The sequence below is a fragment of the Polyodon spathula genome, chromosome 16 (genome assembly GCF_017654505.1).
Source record: "Polyodon spathula isolate WHYD16114869_AA chromosome 16, ASM1765450v1, whole genome shotgun sequence".
In the NCBI taxonomy this organism is placed as follows: Eukaryota; Metazoa; Chordata; class Actinopteri; order Acipenseriformes; family Polyodontidae; genus Polyodon; species Polyodon spathula.
In genome coordinates, this window is record NC_054549.1 from 32,984,110 (window position 1) to 33,008,035 (window position 23,926).

General features: G+C 37.2%; 1 protein-coding gene across 1 annotated transcript; it reads right to left on the minus strand.

Annotated features, from left to right (window-relative positions):
- Window positions 1-1,700: 1,700 nt before the first annotated feature.
- LOC121329382 (nicotinamide phosphoribosyltransferase-like) lies at window positions 1,701-22,487 on the minus strand. Its single transcript, XM_041274962.1, has 11 exons — window positions 21,789-22,487; window positions 17,920-18,055; window positions 17,492-17,595; window positions 17,078-17,206; window positions 16,293-16,451; window positions 9,350-9,480; window positions 7,346-7,571; window positions 6,636-6,755; window positions 6,317-6,457; window positions 5,584-5,709; window positions 1,701-5,265 (listed from the first exon to the last, which is right to left on the minus strand). Exons 1-11 carry the CDS (start codon window positions 21,834-21,836, stop codon window positions 5,107-5,109), a joined length of 1,479 nt encoding a protein of 492 aa, XP_041130896.1. The 5' UTR covers window positions 21,837-22,487; the 3' UTR covers window positions 1,701-5,106.
- Window positions 22,488-23,926: the final 1,439 nt, after the last annotated feature.

Consider the following 23,926-nt stretch of genomic DNA (forward strand, 5'->3'; position numbering starts at 1 on the left):
CACACACTGGTTTATTTGCTGTATTTGTAAACGGGTTGTGTGAAAGAGACACACTGGTCAAAAGACACAAAATGATTTGTGGAGAACGCCTGTGGTGCTGAATGACTTCATAGTTGATTTATTTTGTCTGTTCTAGCCACCGTATCCCCAAAACACGTGATCACTATTAGATTGATTGACTGGCATCCCTGAAAATGGTCCAGTACCAATTAAAATTTGCCTAAAAAACTCAAATTGCCTAAATCCAGTCAACATGGTTATGTCTAATTTGCAGCTTAATATCAGAATGGTACTGTTTTGCATTGTTACTGCAAATTATCTAAATCTTTTGTTTTTTTTTTCTCTATAGAAAATTGATTCTTAACAAGATATGTGTTAATCAGTTCCAATATCTGCAAGCAAAATACATGCATACATACATGATGTATAGAAAGGCAAATCTTTTCTTTCTCCACAGGAGGTTCTATACAGGGTATACCAAACCAGTTGTACAATTTTGCTTCAGTGGCCCTCGGCCAAGTTCTTTTCAGGACTTAAAGGAAATAATTCCTTCTGGGGTTGTTCCCTGGGCGATACCTTACAAGCCCTGTACAAAAGGGACTGCCAAGTGCACTGACACAGACACACAATATAGAAAATAGAGGGCTCTATGAACACCACACTTCTTTCTGTACGCGTTTTATAACAACAGACATGATACCATAGGCACAAAATCTGTTCTGGGTCCCAAAATAATCTCTCAGTATTAAATTACTCAGGTATATCTGCAACATGAAACCTTGAATGAAAACCTGACATGAAACCTTTGAATTTGAGTACAAGGACTACAGCCTTTATTCTATATAGAACAGTCGACAAAGGGGAATATTGGGATGTCAATATGCTTAACGATGGTGCATTCTGGGATCTGGGACTTAACCTTGGCTAAAGGTGTTTTTTTTTTTTTTTCCTCCAGTTCCTCATGTCTAAATGTAAGTTTCTAGTAGTTTTCTATTTTATTTTTTATTTTGAGCGTGACGCCAAGAAAAGGGTCAGGACATGTTGTAAAATAATTTGTCAGTGGAAAGCAACAGGTGCCGAGTGACTCCCTGCCTTCCAGACAAGGCCGGGGTGTGCATGAAAAGGCCACAAGCTATTTTAAGCTGCTGGGCAAACCCAGAAGATAAATTAAGTCAAAGCCTAGTTTGAAAATGTTTTAATCCAACTCGGTTCTTTCAGCTGGACAACCCATAATCTACATTGCTTGTCACAGACACTGGGTGTTGGAGATAACCACATTGCAAATACAATGCTATGTAAATCAAAACGGTTCACTTCTAAAGTAGAAGCAAGTATGGGTATTTCACAGAAACAATTAAATACATATTCTAAACCCATCCATTGAAACTTTCTTCTAATGATTCTAACAGGTCCCCAAACGTGTAAGATGAATAAAAAAAATATGTAGGAGTTGTCAACAGATCTAAAGGGAACCATTTCTACCAAATTAAAAAGGTTGAGCTTTAACTGAGTGCCTCACATTCCCACAACACTTTATAATTAGTTAATTTTTTGTCAAACTTTAGTGATATAAAGCGGGGTCAAGGACTTGACTATAAACCATTAATACAATCAATTTCAATTTTAAAAACACGCAACTTAAAAACAGTCATATACCACTAGTAACACAACATTAAACAAGGCACTTCATTAAGCTGTTGGTATCATAATTTATTTATTTTTTTATGAGATGAACATGTAAATGGGTTAAAAGCACTAGAGAACTTTTGAAAATTGCATAAGCTTTATTTCACCCTTTTTCACAATCCCAATACAAAATAAATATTTATTCTGTAAAATCAAAAAATAAAATGATATTGTCTTTAGAAACAGCATGCTACATCATAGATACATTGCATTTAAAAACATTAGTTCTTTACAGATATAAAATAGTATTGTAGCCAATTTCAATTTTGTTTTCAATAATCATCAATATACAATAGTAAAATACAATGTGTTAATAGGTGTTTGAACATACTAGTAGTTCACTGCAAAGTTGTAAATAGGCTGAAAATACTTCAACTGAGAAAAGAAAAAAAAACAAACACTATACTTTAGAACTATATTAAAATGACATTTAAAAAGAAGTCTGTTACAGTATAAGGATGGCAGTGCTCTCTAAAACTGAAACAAGCACTCTATTCAGCAATATTATGGCTATTCGATTAAAAAAGAAAAAAAAAAAACCCTGAAACACTGTGCTTGAAGCCGTTCTACAGACACTTTTCAATGACCAGCACTTGATTTCCCCACTATCGTCCTCAGGTGAACACGATAACAGCAAGAGCAAAGACCCAGCTTACCTGAATGCTAAAGAACTTGACACAAGTCACTGAAAAGTCTGGAAGAATCAGCTATATATTTGCATCATATTTGTTAGCTGTATATAGTTATACTGTAAATACTGAAATAATCCATTATAGCCCATCAGCTAACTATTTACTAGCAGGTGGTACATCGTTGTCACTTGGGGTATATCCACACTTGCTGTGGCATACAGCTGCATCTTGGAGCTGGCACAAAACAAGCCACTGCAAACGCAATGATGCAAAAAAACAACTAAACATATCGCTTAGTTAATGAACTATTTTCAATAACCAGTAAATACAGACTCCTGGTTTAACAAGGCTGAATCAAAAGATACAAACCCTCAAAACACACAGTTTTATAGCTGCTTATTCTGTCTTTAATTAACCACATGATCTGCACATACAGTATACCTGTAGGCATCAACAGCATAATTATTGCATTACTGCTTTCACCACGTCTTGTTCTGTGCCAGGGTTAAAATCCACCCCTATGGCTATATAATCTACATGATTGCCCAAAGCCAGGCGACTTTTATACTAGCCCTGTACTTCCTTCTTTGACCAAAATGGCCAAGAAATGAATAAAAAGCATATTTACATTAGAATGTAAATATAAGACACTATTACAGCTATTTAACAAATAGTTTTTCAGTCCAGGTATCTCAAAATTCCTGGTATTTAGTAAAATCCCTGATAATAAATGTAAAACGTTTTTTTTTTTTTTTTGATTGATCACACAATAAATAAGACAAAAACAAACAAACAATGTTATATTCTTATACACATTACTGCTCAAATGTAAATCACTCAGAGTCAAAAAGCCATATCCATTTCATAAACTCCAAAGGCATTAACACGCAAGTAAATACACCAGAATACAGAAAGACAGAAGCTAACAGATACATCAAGAGCCTGAACAGACCCTAGGTTACAGTGGTCACCATAATCAACGGCTATCTAACGACTATTAAACAAATATGTAATGTATGGACTGTTTAATGTGCACTCAAACTCCACATGCTTCTTCTTCACTGCTTTACTTCTCTGCACATCAAAAGTTCTTCAAATAATTCACCACCTTCAGTTCTTCAGACTACCAGCAGGGGATTTTCAAAAGCCAACTGCCAGCCCTGCTTAACACAATGAAGATGCTGTATATTGTGCTCAGAAAAAATAACTTCAAAACTAAGCTACAAAGACAGTCCACTTTCAAGTAACATCTGAGTTCTGTCCTCTTCACTTGGAGCCCTTATTTAAAATGTAAGAAACAGGACCGGATTCAGGTATAGGACACTCAAGCATGCAAAAGGCTACCCTTCTGTCACAGTAGAGGGCTTGGGGAAATCTGTCTTCAGTTAAAGAAAAACCTGAATCCAGTGGATTATTTTTCAAGTGCGAAATATTTTAGTGGATTTGTATAAAAGAGCAATTTGAAGAGACGCACGTTAACATACCAAGAATCAAATACATATTAGGATCCCTCAAAGATGGGATTTTCTTTTTAAGCAGGTGACATGCATACGGTTTCTCTATGATGTGTTGTAGAATATAGAAGGTGAAGCGTGTGCTCTGATTGGCTGAAAGATCCTGAGCAGTGTATAATTCACAGATATATTGAAAAACATACAATCAACCCCCCACAAACCTACATATTTAAGAAAGAGCAAGACCTATTAATTTCACAACTAAAATATAGAACAGCAGCATATAAAAAAGATACATTTCATTATTGATCTAATTTAAAAATACAGAAGCTGCTGCACAACGTGTCTCAACCAAAACAGAAATATGGCTTTCCTGTACAAAATATTACATTTAATCAGTGAGCAGAATTCTTTACTATAGATTTATAAAGTCGAAATCCTATACTGTACCTTAAAATACACACTTTCCAAATTCCAGGAGGAGCAATTAAAAGGCAACATGGCCAGTGTGTGTGGTTTTATGACTGCTTGCTCAGTTATTTGATTTGATTACAGCATTTGCCTTCAAATATTTAGTTAGTACTTTATACTAAAAAACTCATTTATGCCTGAAATAAAAATCTACAGCTTCATTAAAAAGTACAGCAATGCTATAATTCTGATTTAATACTGACAAAACAACTTCTTAGATGGAACAAGGCCTGTTTGGTGTTTTTAATAGTTTTAGCTGTTTGTTAAAACTGGACAACTGAAAGTGATAAATGCTTAATAGGATTGTTATGGGCTATTTATATGAATAGTCACCTACTGTGTGGAATGTAGTTATTCCACAAACGAGGCTGGCCGAATAACTGAAGGGGCAAGTGTGTTGTTATCCAACCTGCAGCGCTGAATACAAAAAAGTTATTCCATCTAGACCTTATTAATAGAAATGCATGTAGAATACAATGAAACTCAACAAAACCCCAGAAAGAGGAATCCTAATGTTATCATGTCAATTGCCCATATTTCTGGAGTATGTCAGTCGGTCTCTCTCACACACATTATAAATTATCAGATCAAAGCCTGAGGTACACCAGTTAAGCACACTTCAGTAAAAACTATACTTTGAAATACAAATCTAGACTGTGATAGTGTAAACAACATGTTCTGATGAATACATGGGATTGGGTTTAGAACAGATAAATGAATTATCCTCAACGTCAGAACAGCTGTCCTACAAAGTAATCAAGTATGCATATAGATTTCGCCCCCATTGAAACAGAATAGTGTATTTCATTGGTCCCTACCAGAAATATGTCAGATATAATGTTAAAATGTGCATCTGCACATGTTCAGTGCATCCCGTTCATTATACATTCCCTATTCAAAGCATCTTCATTATGCTGCAGCTTTGCCAAGTCCTCCTCCCATAACCTGGCATTCTTTCGGATTTCTTCCAGCGAGTATTCTTGAACAATGGTCCCGTTTTCAAAAACCGTGACCAACATGTCCTTGTGAGAAAGAGAAACAAAAGGCAGTTTTTGAAACAATCTAAACGCATAATTGATTTTTTTCTTTTTTGTAAATAAATAAATAAATAAATAAGATAACTTGGCAACAGTTCGGTGACTAATATGCATTGTACTGAATCTGCAAACTGCAGATTTAAACCTATTCATTGAAAGGCATGAAATACCATATAGATACACTAAAAGGATTTTGTCTCTGCCAGGTGCACGCCATTGGAAAAGCCCACTGATGTCCCTGGTCTCAGATCACTATAACTCATTTAAAAAGTTACCAACCATGTAAATGTTTAATAACTTTACCTCCTCAGGCTTTCCATTCCCTCGCTCTATGGTTTCTATAAACCAATTTGAGTTTCTCCTTAAAGATAGTTGACCTCTCTTTGAACCTTTGGATGGGTCAGTGGCTGGCTGCTTATACACATCCATCTGGTAAGAAATAAACAGCTATATAAAATCAATAGGTTCATGCTGTAGCAACAGCAGAGTTTAACAGATCAAGCACTGGATCTTTGCTATTAGCAAGTTTTCCACGTTAGACATGCAAGCTATTTCTACTCATCTGAGTAGTAAAGCAGAATAGCCCATGAGCCTTGCTACAAGGGCCACCTAGATTAGACATAGCAATGTATGGCCATGAAATTCTAATTGCTAAAATGCACTGGGATGGACATCAAGCCAGTAATAAGCTGAAAACATGCTCATGTTGAAGTCAAAGCCGGTTACTATCAAGGGTTAAACATGTATAATAAAGGAGGTTAAGAAACAGAATCCTTCTGGAAAAAAAAAAAAAAAAAAAAAAAGATTTTTATGGTTGTGTTTTTTACCCTAAATTCTCTAAAGTTCAGAACACAATATTTGCATTATTTATGGTAGGTGCTGTTTTACTATATCAGGCTGCGTTTGAGGCTTGTGAATAAATCTTCCCTTCAACTTACTATCAAAAACCAAACTTTTTGGAATGTCTCTCTTAAACCAAAGTATTAAGGCAGCTGCCTATCCAACATATCTATTGGTATTCAACTTGAAATATTACCCCTTTTCCTTTGGTTTCAACATAGCTGCATTTAAAGGCGCAGTTCAGGGTGTCCCTGTTGATCTTCTGTAACAGAGCGCTGCCACAGCCAAAGATGAGATTTTCTGCACTCCAGCCCTCATCTTTCAGTTTTTTCAGAATCTGCATGGGTAAAACATTAAGGTTTATTTATTTTTGTCATAACTGGTTGTTGGATATTGGTGTAATGGTCATAGAGCTCCCCCATTACTTTTGGATCTTAGGTCTTCTGGTAGCTATCACACTAAACGAGAAGCAAAATGTGTGGATGAAAGATGCTTTATAAAGAGAACCTACACACCTTTTCAATGGAGTGAATATCTATTCCATCTCCTTGTATGATTCGGATGCAAGAGGGAAGCAGTTTGTAGCCAACTGAATTCAGTGAACTTCCAAAGGACTCTTCCAAAATCCTTAACACCTGAGTGCGGAACAACAAAAGCTACTACAATATTCAAAGCCTTCGGCTATAGTGCAAAATCATACCATTTCCAAAGGAATACAAAAAACTCCTGCATATCAAGTAACATTTTATGTGCATTTGAGTCCTTAAACTATCTGATCTGCCCCCCCCCCCCCCCCCCCCCCCCCCCCCCCCCCCCCCCCCCCCCCCCCCCAAAAGCACTGGAGCCAAAAGTATTACAGATCAATTTGCAGTGTCATAACATTACGGTCAGGAGAACTAATTAAGGCAATTATATACTGTGATACGTTGTGATGTTTTCCTGGGTACCAAGACAGCCAGGAAACCTGCTGCAGAATATGCTCAAAGAAGGCTGATTCCTTCCACTGCTGAAAAACAACACCTGCAAGCCGGGGTGATCAATTATGAAGGAAACTTCTTTGGGCTGGAAACCACCGTTTCAGCAAAAAGTGAGACGCGATCATACATTCTGTTGCCTGAAGCATGGAATGACTGAAATTAGCTGGAAAATGACTCATAAAGAGCTGAATGCCTTCAATAGCTGCTGAAAAGGAGAGTAATTGATCTGCATTTTACCCAGTCCTTACCTCAATAACAGTCTCTTGTGGATCCCCCGAATCCGGTCTAATAACCACCGTTGAGCCTTCGTTCCGCTCCATGACACGCTCCTTCAGCTTGTCCCCCCAGATGTGTTTGCAGGCCTTGAAAATGTCATAACTGTCACTGACAATGGAGATGGGACCGGAAGGGAATTGTTCCAGCAAATATTCAAAGGCTTCCTCCTCCCGGTTTCTGCCCCATGAGATGATGGTGCTGCAAGAGGAACACATGGTAAATAAATGCTTCAGAGGACTGTTCTGGGTGGTTTCACAGACTCTGATTAGCGCTACCTTACCAAAAACAACATCACAATAGTGCTAATCCAAGTCTGTGAAACCAAGTGTATATTTTCTGTATTCTCAATGGAAACACTGATGCTAAACCCTCTTCTGAAAAGATATCAGTTTTGTTTCCAAATACGATGGAAGGATTGGCAAGAATTTGTCATCTCCGAGGATTTTATTAGTCATTTTTATTCTTTCGCATGATTCCTTCAAAGCAAGTCTATAAATACCATAGTTCTTCGAATTTAAGACGCCCTCGAAACCTGTTCATGTACAGTAAAATACAGCAACACCATCATAGAAGGCATCACGTGTAAAAGAATATACCATATTCCTTAGAATTTAAGATGCAGCCCAAATTTCCCACCCTCAATTTGAGGAAAACATAAAACATCCATAAATATGCATTTACAAAGGCACCTCAACTGTCCATATAGAGGCAGTTTGCGGCCGTCTGCTATCACACAGAGCATTACAGTTATGAGCTGCTTCTCATTACCAGTTGTGATTACTCACACCTGTTTTTCTCTCTTTTTGTGAACTGTGATATCGCTTGGCATGTCGAATACAGGGGTCTGACCAGCATTTCCGATCTGTCCAAGCTGTTCCTGTTTGTTAGAACAGAACCTAATAATAAAATGCTGAAACTGTAAAAGCTTCTCTTCTAATTCCTCAGGAAGCTAATGACACTTCTTTGAAAATGGCTGCCTGTACATTTTTGTTCGTCTTTAATCGGCTGCCAGTCACAATGCTGTTTGTGTACTCGGGTTGTCACGTCTTTTGTTGCCGATTTTAATACACACATCTCTATACTCAAATTTAAGATTGCCCACATGGCAAAAATAAACATCAAAATCAGTCAAGACATTTGCCACATATTCTTCAACAGATTGTAACAGCTGGTGAGATGTATTTTGTACCAGCTGTTTCCCCTTTAAAGCAGGTACCCTCATTTAAACTTCAGATTTGATCATTAGTCAGGTTGCTGCTCAGGTGATAAAATTGTGCTGTTGTTGGCTTGGAAATCATGGCTTCTAATGATGCCAGATGGTGGCAGACAACGATTTTTTGATTGAAGTCCAAAACATCAGAGCTGTTCAAATGTTAGAATCACAAGTGAAGCTGTTCAATTCGGTGTGATCCACTCCGTTTCCAGATTCTGGACACCTTATCAAACTCCAGGTTTGTACACTAGACATCCTGGACAAATCCGTGGAAGACCAACCACACCACCCAATGGCCAATATCCACCCAATATGGCACTGAGGAATCGACTGTCCCCTTACACATGGGCTCAGTATCCACTTCTGGACACTAAAAGCGACTAAAAGTGAGGCCAAGAAGACTAGCTAGCTATTCAATTGACCCCACAACATGGAAGAGTCTACCAATTATTCCCTTGAGCTCCAAAACTAGCAGTTCCATCACTGGGCACCTGTTTTGGCGACTGATGAATCACGATTTCACCTGGCCTTCAATGACAGACATGCTTGAGCCGGAAGAGCAAGAGGAGAATGGTATGCACCATTAACATCATTGAATAGTACAGTTTTGGAGGGGGACTCACTTCTATTGCGTGAGGAGGCAAATGAATTGGAGGTTGCACAGATGTTATTGTCTTCTAAAGGGTGGATTTACAGGATTTTCAGACACGGCACTGCTTGGTTGCATACACACTTTAAATGAACCGATCCAATGGTTCTTTACCTGTGTTCTGCTGCTGGGATTGAGAAACCCGCCATGGGGCAGCTGTAGTACTGCTGAGCCATAAGGAGACCTGCCACTGTGTCCGTGCTGCAGAAATTGAGAAGATGGGCTGCACCACCCAGGGCAGCGGACTGCGAAGAGAGAAAAAAAAACAATTTACCACAAAAAGTAGAGCGTGTTTGAAATGAATTCAAAATCATCACTCACATTCTTAATCAACATAATACTATTTATCCTCCACAATTCCTTACTTAAAAATGGAAAAAAATGACAGTAATCAAATGTAAAAATAAATTATTATTATTAATAATAATAATAATAATAATAATAATAATAATAATAATAATAATAATAATAATAATAATAATAATGCAATTCACCTTTTTTCACATTCTAATATGGAAGACACAATACTCATAAATAAACTCTGGTCCTTTCCTATTCAGTCGTGTTTCAAAGGTCACACTCCTTTAGATGCATAAGCATGTCTCCATGCTGGCCCTCTGCCTACCTACGGTAAGCTTTTTAAAAGGTGAAAGCAAGGCATTAACCAGACTTTGAAAACAACAAGTGCACTTTAAATTACTGATCCACTAAAGCAGCTGAAACTTCATCCATTTGTGCTAATGTTAATCTCTGACCAATGAGAGGAAAATATTCTTGAGTTTGTGTGTGTGCGTGCATGCGTGCGTGTGCGCACGTGTGTGTGCATGCGTTCTTGAGCTGATGGATTGTGGATTAATGCAATGAAAAACTTTGATTACTTTACTCCTTTATTAGTCATAGTGATTTTTTTCCAATTCAGGTTAACATTTTTACTCTTTTAAAACTGCATTAGAAAACATTTTGATTTGTTAATTTCAATTTGTGTGTGTGTGTGTGTGTGTGTGTGTGTGTGTGTGTGTGTGTGTGTGTGTGTGTATGTATGTATGTATATATATATACACACACACACACACACACAAGTTGTTTTTAGCAAACAGTATATTTGGTCAACATCAACAGTTACCTAGGTTAAACATGAAAATGTAAGCAATAAGAAATACAGCAAAATGTTGTCGTCCTTCCCCATTCAGACTTTGTATGGGAATATGCCAACTGATGCCACAAACATCTATTTAAAATGAGTTTCTTGGTTTAACAAAGTAGCTTTGTGAAATAATGTACACAGTCTGTCAGTGTCTGCTGTGCTGACTTAACTGAAAGGAACAATTTATTTTCTAAATTCCATAAAAGTCACTTTGTATACCTTAATAAATAACAAGGAAAAAAAGAACAACTATTGAGCTAACAATAATTCAAATGTGGCATTTTTAACCACACTGGGAAGAACCAAATAGTTTTTTATCAGACCAGAATAACAGAAAAAACAAAGATACTGTAATATCCTGTTGATGTCTTAAAGCACAATGTCAGATTAATAACATGGTATTTTGTACAGCTTGTACTTCAGAAGCCAATCTGCCATTTGTAGTCACACACACAGTAGGACCAGGCTTTATATTTTATTTTAAATGGACACACAAAAACACTTTAAGCTTTATTCAAAAGGCCTGAGACAGTACAATGTACATTTCATGAAATTCAATTATAACTGTCTGAGAATATCATGAATAAAAAGTATTCTGTGTTAAATGAACCTGCTATTCCAATCATCAAAGATTGCAAACAGCCAGGCAAGTTAATGTCCATCTCGGGACCTCATGCTTATAAATTAGACATTTATCAAAATGACAGGTATGTGTTCTAACACTAGAGATTTCCCCCTCTGACTCTTTGTTAATACTTCTAGCAGTGCATTTATATTACAGCCAGCAAATTGTTTCTGCAGCCATGGAGGCGCTATTTTAATAATCAAAACAGTGGTGGAGGGGGGCTCCCGAGTGGCACATCCAGCAAAGGCGCTCCGCGTGGAGTGCAGGATGCACCCTATAGCTTGGACAGCAAGTGTTTGTCTTCGCCACTCCCAAGTTAACACAGGCTGTAACGGTGAGCTGAGCCTAAATCCAGTTTGACATTCCAAAATGGGAGAAAAACAGGGTAAAACTAACTAAAAATAAAAAAAGTTGCCAAATGTTAGCAAGTATGCAGATACTGTAGCATTACCAAGCACTGCTGCCTCCTGAGATTTTGCTGGGCAGAAGGCAGTGGGAACATCTGGTGCATCAGAGCACACTGACTTCCTGTCAGATTCAAAGTCATCTTTATTATGGTAACAGTTGGCATGACACTTACATTCTGAGCCAGTACCAGTTGCATAGACGAGACGCTTTGATTAAACCTTTGATTAAAAATACCTGACTGGATATCTAATGTAACAGGGGTCTACAAGATAAGCAGAGGAAACAAATCACACAAATCAATAAAATAGTATTTTGCAAACACCAGAGAATATTTACTGTACAGTCACTCAAGCTGTTGGGTATTTGCTTCTGTTCGGCTTATCTCTGAATTTGAATTTCTATGTTTATATTCATTGTTTATGGCACTTACTCCACAAACTGTCATTAAAATCAACCAGTTGCTTCCCCAAAGATAAGAATTTGCTGGCAGTGACATGCTTTGACCATAAAGACACTGCTCGTGAAACGACCCAACAAATAAAAGACTAACAGACTACCTGCAAGTAAGACAAACACCTATGGTAATGCAGTATAATTAAATCTGGGGGTGTTATGCATTCAAGATGTACAAACACCAGTTAGCAGTATGCAGAGAGACCCATGAGAAAGAACCCATGACTGATTAATTTATATAGGCTCTATGTGCTTTCTCTGTTAAACAGTCCATTCAAAACTACATACTGTAAAACTATTTGACTAGAATTAAACTAGAATCACCATAATAGTAAAGCAATTGCAGTCATTTCTCAATCAGTGTTAAAGTCCATGAACTTTCAAAAGGTTAAAGCTTAAATGAGAACGTCAATGACATGCTAAAAATAAATCCTACCCTCACACTTGAGACCAGCTAGGCACAAGACTACAGTACAGTACAGTGATATTCCTTCTCACAGAAAAATGACATTCTAGAACAGGGCTGTCAACCCAATGACATTCTAGCTAAATTCTGTACAGTACAGCTCACTGAGCTCTAAGATACAATTCTTTTGATGTAGACTTCTACTATCCAATTTAATGCTGCTGGTTGATTAGTTCAGGGAAAAAAACAAAAACAAAAAAAAAAACCCACAAGGAAAATATATTTAGATCTTATTATCCAGAAGTGTTGAAAAGGAAATCATGAGCTGAATTAAACAGAAAGTAGGTCTAAAACTACATGGTGCACCACCCCTTTAGAAGCACAGATGGATTACAAATATTCATCACATGATATTAACTGAAATTATACAGGTTCTTGCTGTGTTTTAATAGAGGGTACCACCCCCAAAGTATGCACAAAGTTCATTACATTTTAAATGTAAAGAAAATTCAAATCAATTTCCAACACAGTCAGAGCACTAGAACTATAGTAACAAACAACCTGGCATTACACGATTAACAAGGCTGGAAATATACTTCAATTTTCTAGCATGCCATTTCTAAGAGGCTGTACGAACTGATCTGTTTTTGTTGATTACAGGATGACTTTCTACTCCTGAAGGGACTGCATTCCATTCTTTGCACTGCTGTTGAAAATTTATGAGAAATATATATATATATATATATATATATATATATATATATATATATATATATATATATATATATATATATATATATACACACACACACACACACACACACACACACACACACACTCTAGATACAGATACAATTACAGTACAGTATTTAGCCTAAATAATCAAAACACACCGTATTTCATTTGAGACCATGTGACACATGAGGCCAGCTGCTGAAAAAACAGATTTTTCTTGAGCTCCAATGGGGAATGCACCATTTTAATACAATGACATCTGAGTCATAGACCATGTCACTGAAGAAAAGGTCACCTACACTACAGCTCGCTGCTGATACCTCACAACTCATTGATCAAGTGAAGGACATTGCACATCACACGCACAAGCACGCACGCACGCACAAATCAATTCAACACAGTATAAATTAGGCACAGTTAGACAAAGCTATTATACTGCTCAGAATGCAAGCAGAAACAGCATAGCAGCAGGGGCAGGAGGAGAGGGCATAGCGCCTGTGTGTGTCCCTTTATTTTACAGCAAGATGTTACACTGTGTAACACGTTAAAGTAACATGATATCCCAGGAGTAATGAATACGTTGTGTAGGCCTTACTTTACCCCAGTGTATTAACTACAAAACAAAGGATGCCAAATAACAGTTCAAGTTCAACGTTATTTTGTTTATTACCGAAATAATTAGTACATAACACTGAAACCGCATTTTATTTATTTTTTACTTTTTTAACCCTTCTTTGCCATTTCTTCACAGTAAACAGTGGCCATCGACACGTTTTCATAAAGTAATAACATGAGGTTTACTTGTGCCTTTTTGTAGCTGAACAAGCAAACGAAAACTGAAATTGAACTTTAAACACTTCAAACAAAACAAATGTGTAAATGCGTAAGGTGAAGGGGGAAGAAAAAACACCAGACTGGTTCTCGTTTATTACATTCCACAGAACAGAAAGTCACAACATAATATATATATATATATATATATATATATATATATATATATATATATATATCACTACACAACATTTCCAGCAAGTTGGGCACTGTTTAAGAGAGGCATTTCAGAAAATCTTTCTGATCTAGACTTTTGATAACAGTTAAGCATTATCAGTATTTTATTTTTATATTGTGAAAAAATGAATAGTGCAAATAATCAACAAGCTATTTGTAAAGTAAAACAAAACATCCACAAAGAATCCTCTCCTGCATGCTGTATGAACTTTTTATTTACCAGCCCCTCACAGGGGTTGCTCAGTTACAGACAGTTGATGACAACAACAACTACTAAAATTATCAGCTTTTAGTCACTCGACTTTTTTTAAAAGCCCATTTTTGGGGTACTTGGTAGACATTTAAATCACGCTGAGTTTCTAACTGCAGCGACCAAGGATATACACCAGCTGCCTTATTCATGACAACCTTATTTATCTTTTCCTAGAACTGCTTGTCTTGAGCAGACAGGCGTGAGGTCTGAACTGAAGGTGTCTGGTTTTGTAAAATTGTCAACTTAAATCAAAACAAAAGCAATCTGCTGTAGTTATTTAGCAAGAGAAGAATAACATATTGGCCTAACCAATATTATATTAGGTGCCTGGAACCACAGGCAATTAATAATGCATGTTTGTATATAACAGATTTATTAGCATAGTCATCTTGTGCATGGTTAATAATATTGTATACTCAGTGGCAGGCATGTTTCTGAGGCGTTGTGGCAGAAATTCAAATGTAAATACACATTAAAAATATTTAATATTACTTTCTATTGATTCCCAGTTGGCAGTTTATGACGAATTCCACCCATTTTCCAATGATTTATACAGCTATGATCAGTACTGAAATAACAACTGAAATACCGTATGAATATACAAATTAACATGTTCAATGTATTCCCTGGGGTGATAGTTTTTTATTGCCATGCTATTGCTGAAAAAGAACAAATTAGGCCCATTAGTCTCATTGTTATTACTATAATTGCTGTGATTATAGCAGATTACTTCTTCAAACAGAATACTGAAAATTCTAACATTTACTAGGGGTGTGACTGGCTAAACCATCTCTTTAAAGTCAGGTAAGAATTTTTCTGTTCAGAGTTTTCAGCACATACCTCTTTCTGGACGAAGATAAAGAGCACCACAAGAAGTGCACTGCGCTCCATATTAAACAGCACACTTCTGACAGGTGGCATATTGTCTATGTTACGTTAGGATTTTACTGGAGACTGCAAACAGCATAAACAGGAAAAGGTAACAATTATTTTGCTCTTTATTGTGTGTCTCCCCCATTATCCTTTTTGTCAATAACAAAACAGAAAATACGATTTTTTTCCCCCCCCAACTAAAAGTTTATCCCTCATCTCCACGAAGAATCATTCAATGCCAAATACCTAAAATGTTGATTATTTCCTCACCACAACAAAGCCTGCTATACACACACACATATACACACAATATTTTACAGGAAAGCAATCCAGAGTGTTCTTTTACTATGCTGCCTCTGCAGTTTACGGTCACTGATATATAGTGGCAAACCAGGGCACAAACTAATAAATACTAAAACAGGACAGATTTCCAATTTAGCCTTCTAGCTGAGACACAGAATAAAAGCAATTCACAGAGATAAGAATGCTGCTGCCTGGTAACTCCCTTGTGTTTGCGAAAAAGTATGTTTCACCCAAGAAAATAAATTAATAATTACATCTGTTGATTCATATTCCCAAACCAGTCTTATAACTGTACAGTACTTGGCAAGGCCATGGTCAATCTGCAAGCGACAGTTTGGGGGGGGGGGTGACACATAACAGAATGAACAACTAGAAAAGACTAAAACCAACATAAAGAAACGAAAGTGAATGCGTCCCTGCTAAGCTGCCAGTATGAACAACAAATACATGATAATAGCTTTACCCATCTGACTTCGGAATGTAATCAATATTTAATCAAATACAATTCAAAAAATATGGATTAACATCTTTTAAGAAATTGTTGTTGGTTTGAACTGAAAAGACAGTGCAGCTGATTCAGTACTAGCATTAATTCAATACAGCAATCACAGTTGATTTTTTTTTTTTTTTTTTTAAAAGGATCGACTGTATTATACCTTGAAGGTTAATGATGTACCGTACAGTGCCTACGTTGCCTCAAAAGTAGTTTTTTTATTAAAATATATTTCACTTGAACACTGTCTTATGAACAATGAACACTGGCAGGGCTGCAGTTGTTGGCCTTTGAATGGACTTATTAAGTCAGGATTTTGGTATCATTGTTGCAGTCACAATGAAGCACATCCTTACCTCTTGAGAAGAAACACCCCTGTAGCCAAAATCATGTAGTTTATACTCCAGCCCGTCCAGGCTTCCTGAAGTCACCTTCAAATACTTTGCCAAGATCTTTTTAAACTCCCAAGAAATGGTTGCCACAGTGATGGGATACCACATCTGGACTAACATAGTCTGTAAAGCAACAAAAGAAAACTCCAGGTTGCATGGCACAACAAAAGCATACTGAACCTGGTATGGCCATATACATAAAAGGAAGCTTATAGATATATATATATATATATATATATATATATATATATATATATATATATATATATATATATATATATGACACACACACACACATTTACAAATACACTAAATATGTATATTTAGAATGTTTACAATTTATAATTTAGCACTCTGAGTATAACTGGCATTATGTAGATTAGTGTAGCTTAAAGTCTTTCAACCTCATAAAACATTTTAATTGTAATGCACACTAAAACAGGTACACTTTCCACGACAAAAAAAGGTCATAATTCATAACTGCATAGTCATTCAACTCTGAATGATAAAAACACCTTAAATAGGAGAAAATAATATCCATTTTCTGCACATCTCTAGTGGTCTAAAAAGAGGTTTATTCAGTTTATCAGATTATATGATTGAGTGTTTAAGACATGGCTGAACAGTTTCAACATTATTACATTAAAAAAAAAAAAAAAAAAGATCAATAAGAGACCAATCAAGCCACCGCCACTGCTTCACTGTCACCTGTGCCATGTCAGTGTGAGAAACAGAGAGAACTGACAAACCTCAATATAGTTGGTGAGCCAGTAGAATTCAGGGTCTGTGTTCTCCACTGTGAAGAGGACGTTCCCACGGGGAATGATCCTTCCTTCAGGAATGGCTTTGATACGGATTGGAAGGCGACCATCGTGTTTCTTACACACAAAAACAGAAGAAAGTCAATTTAGTCCCATAAGGTTCTTGGGAAAAAACACAACACAAATGGAGAGCATTTTCAAACCAGGCTGGTCTCCAAAATGTTTCTCACCTGATATATGAATACGTACTGTAGCTAATAAACAGCAAATGCCCAAATACTACTTACAGTACCTCAAACAGTATCTAATAAGTATAATTTTCTGCTATGTTGTAATATTTCTTACATCACAATCTTTACACATTCACAAGCATGGCTGGTTAAAAAAAAAAAAAGTTTCTACCTCTAGAATTCGTCTCCAGCCTTCTTCGTCAAAAATGGATTGTTTAAAATGCAACTGATAAATCAGTTTCGCCTGCTGAATCTTTTCTTCTGTTACAACCTGGCCTACAGGAGAGACAAATCAATCGATATTAACAGAGGAGAGGCAACAATCCTGGGCAGCCACTGAAGTGTGGATCATTGAGTGTAAGCTATATGAAAATGGCTGTGAATAGTCACGTATAAATGTAGTCGTCTCGAGACTAATCTATGAGCAGAATGATAGGGACTCTAAAATGTACAGAACACACCTTCACTTCACATAATCTGTGTTTTTTATAACCAGAGAGCTAAATTAACTTGAGGTTTAGAATGTGTTTTTTGTTTGTTTTTTTTTAAATGCTGCAATGTTCAAACCCTCTGCTAATGTCTCTGGTGCTGTAACTATACCTGAAAGATACTTCTTCAGAAGATACTGCAGGCCGAAAAACACAACCTCTTTGAACCGGTCTCCTTTTCTTCTGCGGCACTCAAAGTAAGAATACACTTTACTGATGTCTGGAGGGTACTGCTTGTAATGTGTGATCTGAAATGAAACAAAACACGCAGTCAACAAACAGCACGGTGGACAGAAACAAAACACCTCCTGGAACACACAGAAGTTCATTGTTAGATTAGAAAACGTCACATCAAACTGATGTTTTAGGTTAATTTTAATGTGACTTGTACACCATTGTTTCAGAGGAGAATGCAACGTTGTTTGTATATTTTGTAGGTGGCAGTACATCCTGATATACAAGTCACTCTATGATACAAATCACGAAATACAGGACTTACTTGATGGGCTACTTTGTAATGGACAATATGATAGAGCAGTCTGGGAAAGGGTAGGGTTGTGGCCAAGGCTGGTAAATGTCAGGAACTAGACCCAGAGGTGGACAACTGCAGTTTAAGCGCAGATGCACATTTTTATTAACTAAAACAAACAAAAGATTTAAACAAACACACCCAAGCTGTGCTGACACGGTGTGCAGGAGGAGAACACAGCCTGCTGCTCTCAGCCTTTCCTCGAAACTAACCATTCTTGAACAAAGGATAATTTGCCTCTTCAATACCATGTGGCTGTGGCTTATGACATATACTTTATTTAGAGGCATACAATATGCTGTTGTGCCTTTATTCATGTATCACAATACACATCTTATAAAGAAAAATCAACATTCATCAATACACAATTCATCACTTCACCATCTACCATTACAGTTATTGACTTCAAGGACCATTCCATTACCAGCTACTGTAGAAGGGAACATCTTACTGGTCAGATACCAAGACATTTCTAGTTACCTGAGGACTGTGCAATGCACCTGCTAACCCACAACATTCTTGAATCTACAGTATAAAAAAAGACATCTTGTTTACGGTAAAGCGCTCCAGCTTCCTTGCTAGAGGAAAAGGTGTGGTTAGTTTTAATTTAAATCTCAAGGTCACAGAACTGACAGATAACAAGGCATCAGATGGGGAAGCTGGCACAGACAGAATGGTTTAACATAGACATGAACTGGACATATATCAGGGTTGGACTTGTTAGACTTTGTACTGACATTGCAAAAAGGGGGCATAGTAGTACTGTACATATTTCTTGCATTATATAGTTATAACTAAAGCTGAGGCAATGCGTAAAAGGTTTGAGCAATGGAAAGATTTTATTTTTTTATTACATTTGGAATCAGCAATTATTTTTTGCATTAAGTGCCGAGCTTCTCTGCTCCTGTCAGGTATGACTCTCTGAACCTGCATGTGATTGAGTTCACCTTCTCCCACCTGCCCCGCCCCCTGGGAGTGTTTACTGATTGGACTGCATCTGTGCAGGAGTCTTCAAAGTAACAGAGCGTAAAGAGCGTTCTGCTAGAATTACAAATACTGTATCAACCGAGCTACAGTGCCTTCCGATGCTTGCCAATTATTTTCTAAAGTACGACGGCAAGAAAGAAAAGTAAAGAAAGTAATGTTTGGGATACTCCGGTAACACAGTTAATTTGCATTTAATGAGATGGCACCCTGCAAAACTTCAAACAGAATCTGCATGTATTCATCTGGACGACCCCCGAGCAAAAAGAAAAACATTGTTTCAAAGCTTGTGTCGTTGGTCTGACGAATGAAGCATCCCAGCAACGTCAGACCCTGGTGAACATGTATTCAGTAATGCTGGGCAGATTGTAAGCAAGTGCCAGTCATTGCTTAAATTCAAACAAAATGTGGACACAATTAAAAACAACTACACTCTTGTTACTAAACTCCTGTGGACATTGATAACTTTTTTTTAATTAGTTTTTTTCTCTTGATTGGTTGTTACTCTGACATGTATTTTAACAATTTTCTTTTTTTTTTTTTGGATTTTGCTTTGAATCCCAACTGGTACAAACCAACATGAATAAGGTATAAAATTGTGTGTGTGTGTGTGTGTGTGTGTGTGTGTATATGTTGTAATTACTATATGCATGAACTGATGTGATCCATTTAACATGCAGAATAGTTTTTAAAGTATTACTAGCAATACTGCACAATACTGCGCTGTTTTTTTAGCATTGACTAATCGATGCATCATCTGTTTTGGAGAACGATATATCGATAGTGAAATTTTAGGCATTGCCCCAGCCCCCAGCTACATACCATGTCATTATTAATATATCCACACTGCTGTCTCTTGTTTCATTATTACAGTAAGCCTTTCTCATTATTTAAAAAGGTAATTATAACATATACTTTACTGTACAGTAGCATCCCCTTCTAAAATAAGAGGTATACTGCACATTTATATTTTGAAGACTGGATCTCCCTAAGGTAATTTACACAGTTTGAGATGATGAGTTCTGCTGGTATGCAGTTTGTGTTATCTGTAGAAAGTGTTAATGGTTGTGGCTGCTGAAACTCCTGCTGTAGCCCTTTGGCTTAAAAAATTGCAGTAAGGTTGACCGTAATGCGTACAGGAGGAGATGCAAATGAAATAGTGCCAACTGTTGGAAACAAATTCAGACACCCCTTTACTCCCTCTAACATCTCTCATCCCCACACCTTCTACATGACACTGCTCTGTATTATCTATAGACTCTCTCCCGCCTCCTTTAGGTTATCCAAGTATTCTGTTTGTACAGTCACTGTTTCCCTCAACCACTGAATCAAAAACCTTCAAAAAACAAAATGAAATTACTGTACTGGCTGAACTAGATCTACCTGTTAAAAGGTGTCAATTTTGTAACCACCTCTACCCCACTAGTCAACAGAAAGTCAATGTAAAGATAAGTACTATACCAAGACAGGACACCGATTGTCACAGAGAATCATATATTAAATGCCACTAGCACCAACATAATGAATCACTTTACAGCAGAGTATGCAGATTTTACACCACTAAAAGAGTATTCTGATTATCTTCAGTATACTGGGTAATGTTTGCAAATTATTGGTGCTTCAAAAACAAGAATGGAAAAAAAACAATGTGATTTACAGCTTTCATCAATCAGCCTAAACTACTTTTGTTAATTCGATTACCCTTTGCTTTTACTGTTGCAGTCTTGACTGATCAATGGGATCAATACTGCCTACATTTCCATGCCATTACGACATAATTGGTAACACTGTGACTATATGATTACAAGCGGCAGCAACTGTGAAAAACAGCAACACAGCTGGCTATCACACTACATCTCATGCCCAACTCCCACCCATGTGCACGCACACAAGCTCTATGCGACAGTTGATCATTCTCACTAGCACACTGAATCCAAAAATTAAATCTATTTAGGTGTGGTATGAAATATTTCCCAAAATTTCAGATTCCTTTAATATATATTGGTCACTAAAACGAAACTCAGTGACGCAATGCTAATATGGATCCAAAGTTTCGTTTTCTTTACATAAGACTCCCACTAAAGAATAACGGGAAGGGCACTAGTCTGGTGGTAACTTGCAGCCTCAGTCTGTACCTGCTGAAAATATCCCTTGTTTTGTAACACATGCCGTGCCGTTATCATAACCTCTATCTACAGGTAGTGGATATACACTGGTAACTTCTTTCTTATGATCCCTCCCCCTTATGTACGTATCGTACAGCTTAACAAACAGCAAAAAGTACTGACTCTAGAATGACTGACCGGTCTATATTTTCACATAAACATACCAATATTCAATATTCTGCTGCTAAGGAAAGTACACAAACAATCCAGTAATTATTCAGCTTTTGGTTTGCTGTACAGCTGAACGAATGCCGTGGTCGGCACATAAGATTCACATTGCAATGGAAATTAATTCTAATTTACCTTGTAGGAGTCAGTCGCCAGCAGGAAATTAAAGTCATAAGCAGCCATGTTTTTCTTTTAGATTTGAATACCGTTAAACGTCTCTTCTGCGCTGCGATTTTTTATGTTTTTAATAAGGAAAGTTTAACTTGTGCTGAGTTGAGTCGACAATTTCCTACAGCACAAGCCACGTCCCAAACGTCAGAGCTGAAGGAGAGGAGGAATACTTTTACCATTGGTATGTGCTGGTTGTACAGTAGTTACTGTGAGGAGACAGAGACTATTTTGAAAGAGTGAATGCTGAGTTTCGTTTCTCTGTAAACTCTCCAGCTCAGAGAAAACCACGTGTTTTGAATTAAGTTCAATGTACTAATGCCAGGAAAATACGTGTTAGAACTACTTTACAGTATGCAAAGTGTAAATTGTTATATAAGTAATATGTAATGCGTGTGGAAGAGCTGGTTAAAAACAGTTCATTTTATCGATGGTCACATGACTAAATTAGGCAATTTCTGAAAATAAAAAAGCAATGAATTTATAGAAATCACACACATATTATATTATGTACACCCACCCTTTGCTTCCTTTACAGCTGGCAGTTTTGTTTTGTATTTTGAAACCATTTCCTGGCATATTTCCTGAGATAGTTTTGCCCATTTGCAACAAATACAGCTTTGAGTTCTGCAATCAATGTTGGTTTCCTTTTTGCAATAGCAGCCTTCAAGTCAATCCACAACATCTGGTAGTGTCTCCTTTTTTTTTTTTTTTAGTTTTATCACTGCCATTTTGAGATCGTTGCTGCGCTCTATAGTTTTAACCATTAACCAATTGTGTTCTCATTTTTTTAACTACCCAAATCCTTTTGTCTGCAACTATATATATACTGAGTGAAATAGATCGTATTACTTGTTGTATCCGAAGCATAAGTACAGAGAAACATCACCTGTAATTGACAAACCCAGTACTGGAAGACTCAAAAAGCTGTCTAACAAGGATGAGCAATACTTGAAGATAATATCCTTAAAGAATAGAAAGAAGACAAGCGTTGAATTGACAACAGAACTGGCAGAAGACACAGGTCATTGTCCATCCATCAGCAGTCCAAAGCACCTTTGACCATTGTTCCATAGTCCAATTTTTGTGTTCTTGTGCATATTTTAGCCTTTTAGCCTTGTTCCCCTTTCTTAACAGAGGTATTCTTACTGCAACACATCCTTTAAGTCCTGATTTCAAGAATGACCTTCGTACTGTTGATCTAATGGACAACGACACCTGTGGTACTGACATGTATTAACATGATCATCTCGGTTTGCATGTGCATCACACCATGAGGATGAATTCATACAGTATCACTGCATAATTGATTATTTAGAGGGATTATGGTTAAGTTATAAATGCTCTTCACAAAACCATTCACTCCAAAGGCTCGCAAAATGGATCATTGTGGAACACTACTAAATGATACTTTAAAACATGAATGGTGTCACCATCAATACCAGAACCCCAACTTATAAGAATGTAAAAAAGAAGTTCTAAATCATATGTTGACAATAAATGTATTGATGTCAAAGTGGCCAATGAATGGATTACAAAGTAACTGCTGGAAGCTGTACCCTTCTCAGTTAAATTAAGTACTTACCACTTGCTGCAGAGCGGCACTGTTTGAAAATGGGCAGATCAATTACACCTTTGACACGAGCATTTCCTTACTGATTGAGTTTTGATGATATTTTTAGAGTGATATTTAGCACTGGCACTTGAGTTTCAGTTTGCTTGCTGTCATCCTCATGAGATCGGATTAAAAAAAAAAAAAAAAAAAAAAAAAAAAAAAAAAATTACAAAATGACTCAGTGGGCTCCCGAGTGGTACATCCATAAAGGCGCCACCCACGGAGTGCAGGATGTGCCCTATAGTCTGGACGTCGCAGGTTCGAGTCCAGGCTGTTCCACTGTCGACCGTGGACAGGAGCTCCCAGGGGGCAGTGCACAATTGGCTAAGCACTGCCGGGGGGGAGGGTTTAGGTCGTCCAGGGTGCCCTCGGCTCACTGTGCATCAGTGACCCCTATATTTTGGCTTGGCGCCTGCTGGCTTGCCTGTAAGCTGCCCAGAGCTGCATTGTCCTCCAACAATGTAGCTCTGGGTTGGCTACATGGCGTGCC

What these genes read in the sequence shown, in the direction of transcription:
- LOC121329382 (XM_041274962.1), bottom strand. Translation starts at nt 21,836, where the DNA reads ATGGCTGCTTATGACTTTAATTTCCTGCTGGCGACTGACTCCTACAAG. An exon ending in TGGCGACTGACTCCTACAAG is followed by an intron (nt 18,056 to 21,788) that starts GTAAATTAGAAT and finishes GTTTCATTTCAG; the next exon opens with ATCACACATTACAAGCAGTA. An exon ending in GGCTCACCAACTATATTGAG is followed by an intron (nt 16,452 to 17,077) that starts GTTTGTCAGTTC and finishes GTTGCTTTACAG; the next exon opens with ACTATGTTAGTCCAGATGTG.